This window comes from Octodon degus, unplaced genomic scaffold (assembly GCF_000260255.1).
Source record: "Octodon degus isolate 3935 unplaced genomic scaffold, OctDeg1.0 scaffold00158, whole genome shotgun sequence".
Lineage (NCBI taxonomy): Eukaryota > Metazoa > Chordata > Mammalia > Rodentia > Octodontidae > Octodon > Octodon degus.
This window is the reverse complement of record NW_004524734.1, coordinates 3,205,795-3,212,726: the sequence shown is the minus strand read 5'-3', so window position 1 is coordinate 3,212,726 and position 6,932 is coordinate 3,205,795. Positions and strand designations below refer to the sequence as shown.

At 37.9% G+C, this 6,932-nt stretch overlaps 1 protein-coding gene across 3 annotated transcripts in view; it reads left to right on the top strand.

Annotated features, from left to right (window-relative positions):
- The window catches only part of Pds5a (PDS5 cohesin associated factor A), a 146,984-nt gene that overhangs the window by 92,439 nt on the left and 47,613 nt on the right, over positions 1-6,932 (top strand). For all 3 annotated transcript variants that reach the window (XR_002818363.1, XM_023702749.1, XM_023702750.1), the window contains exon 18: positions 3,759-3,864. Coding sequence is in view for 2 of the 3 variants with exons in the window: in XM_023702749.1 (XP_023558517.1) it covers positions 3,759-3,864 (106 nt within the window). In the remaining variant the exon portion in view is untranslated. The remainder of the gene's footprint in view (positions 1-3,758; positions 3,865-6,932) is intronic.

The following is a 6,932-nucleotide window of genomic DNA, read 5'->3' as shown; positions in this document are numbered from 1 at the left end:
TATGTATATATATGAGTGATAAAATAGCATTCACCTGTCCTAGCTCCTTGGGAAGCTGAAGCAGGTTGCTTGAGCTCACAAGTTCAAGGCCAGCCTGGGCAATATAGAAAGACTGTCATCCTTTGCCAACCCAAAATGGTAATTTTACTGACATGTGTTGTCTTTATAATAAAGTAATACCTTCTCCAGAATAGTCTAAAAACCAAAATTCAAGGCTGGGGAGATAGCTCAGTAGAATAAGTGCTTTCCTGGCAAGCACCAGGGCCTGAGTTCAATCCCCGGATGCGCCCAAAAATAAAATAAAATAAAAACGAAAAATAACTTTTGTGTTTTGCAGTGCTGGGGATTGAGCCCAGCAACCTCTTGCATTGTTTTTTGTTTGTCTGTTTGTTTTGGCAGCACTGGAGAATGAACCCAATTCCTTCATACTAATCTGTACCCAGCCTTTACCTTTTTTTTTGAGGTGGATCCATTAAGTTATCTAGGCTTGGCTCAAATTTAGCATCCTCCTGCCTTAGCCTTCCAAAGTTATGTGATTATAAGTGTGTGCCACCATGCCTGGCTACATAGTCTGACTTTAATTCACCAAATAAGATTTTGTGTGATGGTGGGAGATACGCATCAAAAATTTCATCATTTTGGCCAGTTTTTCATTAATGAATCTGTTTCAGTATGGCATGATGCTGATGAATTGCTTCTTTGCTTTTAATTTTTTTTTTTAATTTAAATCATTTTTTTGATACAGAGTCTCGCTATGCAGTGTGGACTCATAGTGATCCTCCTTTCTCAGCCTCCCCAGCTCTGGGTTTATAGGCTTGCACTACTATATTTGATTTTGGTGGCCAGCACAGCACGCCCAGGGTTCCAGGGCTGGTATGGCATGCAGTACCGGGGATCAGATCCAGGTCCATGCACTTGCCAGGCAGGTGCTTAGACAGCCAAACTACCTCCCCAGCCCCACTTTTAATTTCTAGAGGTAAAATTACTGATTCAGTAGATGAATTCCAAGTAGATTAAAATTATTATTTGTGTTACTTCCCCTCCTCCCCCGTATTTAGGACATGGTCTATAGGGTCTCACTATGTAGATGGGACTCTAATGATTCTCCTGTGTCTAGCCTCCCAATGAGCTGGGATTACAGGCACATGCCACCGCACCCAGTCTCAGTTGCCATCTAAGTGTGCCCCAGGAGCAGGCCTGGTACGGCACACAAGGGATCAAACCCCAGAGGTTGCGCTTTGCCTAAGCGGACGCTTTAGTCTGCTGAGCTATTAGGCTGGCCCATTATCGTTGTTTTGTTTTGGGGAATTAAGGGTTTTTTTTTTTTTGGACTGGTCTCACTGTTTAGATCAGTCTGGCCTTGAACTCATCATGTAACTCTGCCTCACCTCAAATTCCCAAGTCCTCTTGCCTCAGCCTCCCAAGTACTGAGATTGTACTGTGTGCCACTATATCTAACAATTACTATTTGTATTTTATTTGAGTGAATGGTCATTAGTCCACTTACTTGTTTTTCTTTAAAAAAAAATTACAATCTACATAAGGAAATGAATTCAGTATTAAATTGCTTATTCTTTTGTATCATTTTTTTTTATTGTCTGTCAGAGGTGAATATTCTATTGGCATCTAAATACTATAGGTGTTTGAATTCAGCAAAACAATCCAACACTGTCTAGCAGTCTATAATATTAGTGGGTTATCCTCAGAAGTTATTGACTTGAGCCTTTTACAGCTCATTGTATTAATATGGCTTTACTTTATATGCCTCGTTTTTATACTTCTCTGCTGGATGGTTAAGACCAAGATATAGCAAGACCTGTATAACAAGAAGTGTAACCTTTGTATCTGATACAGTCAGCCAAATACTCTCAGGATTTAACTTGTAGCTCTGTACCACCCTTTGTACATCCTTTTGTCAGTGTCAGACATGTGGATGAGTCACGGCCATTGCTTGACCAATTTGCTCTCTGTGAAAGCTTGAGAAAGTTTTTTCTCTCCATATGACTCTCCCCAGGCTCACTTTAGATCATCGAACACATTCCTCTGTGGCTCCAAAATCTTCCTGATCAGAAAATTTGGAGCACAACTGAGTTACATGTTGTTACAGTAGAGGTTCTCCTATGTCCCAAGTCCCTGACCTTGAAAGGCTAGGGCCAAAATGTTGGCTGACCTTGCAGCCCTTCCTTTTCTCCAATTTTGAACTGCTAAATTAGGTTGTTAACCCTCCAGAAGAGAAGCTAATTATTAACTTGCAATATATGCAGTTCGGTTTACCCTATCTGTCTAAATATCAAACATTTTGGCATATCATGGAACAGGTATTTTCCATCAAATATTGATGTGTTGAACCTTAAGTCCTTACAGAATATGAATGAAAGATAATTTTATAAAAGTAGAAATAAGCATTTACATAATTTTACAAAGAAATTTAGAAACCTTAACCATATACAGAATTGTAAGTCCTTATTATACTAGGGAGATAATATGATATTTACAAATGTGGGTCTGTTGTATTTCTCTAATAAGTATATCTTCAAGTGGCATCCACTTAAATATGAAGGCTTCAAGTTTATCATTCTTTGTAGCTGAGTAGTACTCCGTTATATAAAAGTACCACATCTTTTTCAACCATTCCACATGTGTCGGGCATCTTGGTTGTTTCCAAGATCTGGCTGTCACAAATTGTGCTGCTATAAACATAGGTACGCATATATCACTATAATATGATGCTTTCAGTTCCTCCGGGAAAATTCCCAGTAGAGGAATAGCTGGTTTAAATGGGATTTCCAATCTTAGTTTTCTAAGGAGTCTCCACACTGATTTCCGTAACGGTTGCCCCAGTCTACACTCCCACCAACAGTGGAGAAGGGTTCCTCTTTCCTCGCAGCCTCTCCAACATTTGTTGTTGGTTGATTTCTTTATGATAGCCATTCTTTCTGGGGTGGCATGGTATGTCAGTGTTGTTTTAATTTACATTTCACGGATGGTTAGTGATGAGGAGCATCTTTTCATATATTTATACGCTTCTTTAATTTTGTCCTCTGAGAAGTATTTGTTCATCTGAGATGCCCATTTCTGGATTGGGTCTTTTAAATTTAGGGGCCCTGATATTTTTTTAGTTCTTTATAAATTCTAGAGAGCAGACCTTTGTCTGAGTGCTTATTAAGATTTTTTCAAAGTTTGTGGGTTGTCTTTTCACTTTGTTGGTAATTTCTTTTGACATGCAAAAAGTTCTCAATAAGAGGTGGTCCCAATTGTTAATTCTTTCAAGTATTTCCTGTGTGATTTGATTTCTGTTGATGAACTCTTTGCCTACCCTTATGTCTTCAAGAGATCCTCTTACTTTCTCTTCTAGAGATTTAGTGTTTCTGTTATAATGTTCAGTTCTTTAATCCATTTTGACTTTAGTTTAGTACATGGTGATAGACCTAGGTAAATTGCTTATAGTTATGTAAATGTTACTTAGTTTTATTTCAGTAGAGTAGTAACTTCTAATGTTACTTTGAAGAAAATGAAAAATAAGCCCACATGGGGTTGGGGAGATGGCTCAGTGGAATAAGCGCTTCCCTGGCAAGCACAAGGGTCCGAGTTCAATTCCCGGTTCTGGGAGAAAAAAAAAAAAAAAAGAAAAAAGAAAAAAAAGCCCACTCGTCAAACAAAACAAAGTTTAACTTCTTCCCCCCTCAGAAATTTCTGTGTACCTAATCTTTTAAAATTTGATGTAATATTACTAACTTCATTTTCTTTTTTTCTTTAAGTGCACTAGTAAAATTGATGAACAAGTCAATAGAAGGGACTGCAGATGATGAAGAGGAGGGTGTAAGTCCAGATACAGCTATTCGTTCAGGACTTGAACTTCTTAAGGTACGTTTGAACCTTTGTATCACCACTGATTTCCATGGTGTCATAATTTGCATTGCCTTCAGGATATGCAAGCCTCAGTCTTGTTTCACTGAAAACTATTCAGAAGACCTTTTGGCTCTCTGAGCAGCACCATGGAGGTAGGCAAGAACAAGCGCCTTAACGAAAGGTGGCAAAAAAGGAGCCAAGAAAAAAGTGGTTGATCCATTTCCTAAAAAAGACTGGTATGATGTGAAGGTGCCAGCTATGTTCAACATAAGAAGTATTGGAAAAACACTCATCTCTGGAACTCAAAAGAACCTCAATTGCATCTGATGGGTTCAAAGGTCATGTGTTTGAAGTGAGCCTTGCTGATCTGCAGTATGATGAAGTTGCCTTTAGAAAATTCAAGCTAATTACTGAAGATGTTCAGGGCAAAAACTGCCTGACTAACTTCCATGGCATTGACCTTACCCGTGACAAGATGTGTTCCATCGTCAAAAAATGGCAGGCCATGATCGAAGCCCATGTGGATGTCAAGACTACCAATGGTTATATGCTTCGTCTTTTCTGTGTTGGCTTTACTAAAAAAATGCAGTAATCAGATATGGAAGACCTCTTATACTCAGCACCAAGAGGTCTGCCAGATCTGGAAGAAGATGATGGAATCATGACCCGAGAGGTACAGACAAATGGCTTGAAGGAAGTGGTCCATAAGCTAATTCCCGACAGCATTGGGAAAGACATAGAAAAGGCTTGCCAGTCTATCTACCCTCTTCATGATGTCTTCGTCAGAAAAGTAAAAATACTGAAGAAGCCCAGCTTTGAATTGGGAAAGCCCATGGCGCTTCATAGTGAAGGTAGCAGCTCTGGAAAGGCTACTGGAGATGAGACTGGAACTAAAGTTGAACAAGCTGATGGATATGAACCACCAGTCCAAGAGTCTGTTTAACATCCGGATTTATAAAGTCCTTTTTGTGATGGAAAAAAAAAAAACCTATTCAGAAGATTAAAAATGTATGGTAGAGGTCAGCTTTTAGTGATTTTAAAAATAGTGTTTTACATTAATAGAATAAGTTTTCACATGATAAAATGTTTTGGGCCTCGTTTCATTGAGGATTTGCTTACCTCTTACACTTGTTACAATGTGCTAAACAATCTTGTCTTACTGTTCAAAGAAATTGCATCTGAGGCAGTTGATTGCCCATAGATATTATTATAAGACATGTTCTGTATGATTACAGAATTATCAACAATTATTAGTTGTAATAGATTCCAAAGTGTTCAACAAAGTAAACAATTCAAATGACTTGAGACTATGGACATAATGTTTAACTGAAGAAAAGGAATTGCTTTGAGGAATAATGAAAGAAAAAGGTGGGTTTCAGATTGGGAAATGCCACTGGTAGAAAGAAACTGGAGGTGCTTTAAACCTGCCATTTAAACAGTCACAGCACTAGAACTTTCACTAGATGGAGTAAGGAGGAGAAGCACTTAAAGGTGGAGAGACAGTGAAACCACTGCAGTGTGAAGAAAGGGGGATAAAAAAATAGCACAGCACATCTTCTATAGAAAAGAGTGATGGAGTCATTGTGAGATTACCTTAGATATCATTTCTTTGGAAAGAACTAGGCTGATGTTTCATGAATAAGATTGTAATTATATTTTAAAAGCAAGATCACCTTTAAGGTAAATTTTAATGGGTTTTTACTCCCTTTTTCAAATTTATTTCATTATTTTTATTTTTTTTCCTTTTTCAAATTTAATTCTCCATGTTTCTCTAATTAAGATATCTAACTAAATGTTACCAGTGTACAATCTGAGATAATCTCTTTACTTATAATTCATTTGATAAATATTTACTAAATGAGTTAATGAAGGCTTCCTACCCAATTCCATGCTTTGATGCCTCTTTAGTTTTAGCCTTTATTTCTGATATTGCACTGAATTATTTCCACTTCATGAAAAGTAAACTTCATAGACATGTCATATATAAGTTGCTCTAAGTTCTTTAAGGGTAAGCTGGGTTCATGTAGCAAAGGAATTTGATTACATAGTTGGAATTGTCATTAAAAGTTCACAGTGATAAACTAAACATGGTGGTGCACACCTACAGTCTCAGCACTCAGGAGGCTAAGGCAGAAAGATAACCACCAGTTTGAGGCCTACCTGGACTAGATAGTGAGTTTAAAGCCAACCTGGACTACATATAAAGATCATGTCTCAAAAAAAAAACAAACCCAAAAACATAAGTTCACAATGATAGTTTCTCACAATGATGAGTGAACTCTTTGTGATAAATTTCACTTTATATATTTCCTCAAGGATTATTTTTTTGCTAGTCAGATCTTTAACTCAGCATTTTGCTTACATTATACAAAGATTGATGAGCCCAGGGAGGTGGCTCAGTAGAATAAGCACAAGGCCCTGAGTTCAATCACTGGTTCTGCCAAAAAAGAAAAAAAAAAAAAAAGATTGAGTCATTAATAAGCTGATAATAGTATTTGATGTTAAATTATTACACTCCTTTAAGAAAGAGCCTCTCCCCCCCCCCCCCGAACCAGGGATTGAACTCAGACCCTTGCACTTGCCACGCAAGTGTTTATTTTACTGATCCATCTCCCCAGCCCCAAGCCATGCTTTTTGCATTTCAACTAACAGAATAAGCAATGAAGAATAAAACAGAGCGACATGCTATGCCGGCCCCACCCCTCAGTGTGTTGAGCCAGCAAATCAGACTGGGCATGGTGGTGCATACCTGTAATCTGATTGCTGGGGAGACTGAAAACAGGAAGATCACTACGAGTCCGAGCTGCCTAGTGAGACCCTGTTTAAAAACATACCATATATGTTTTTAAGAAATAAGTACATTAGGACGAAGACTATGTATCAGTTGTCATAAAGAAATAATTGGAAGCTACCACAGTTTATGTTAAATGGTTCATTAGCCACAGCTAGCTGCAAGAGATGATAGGAGATACAATCTTTATTATGTGTGGCTAACATGTGTTCCAGAACTTTATTTCATTTTTTTTTTTTAATTTATTTATTTATTTATTTGGTGGAACCAGGGATTAAACTCAGGCCCCTGC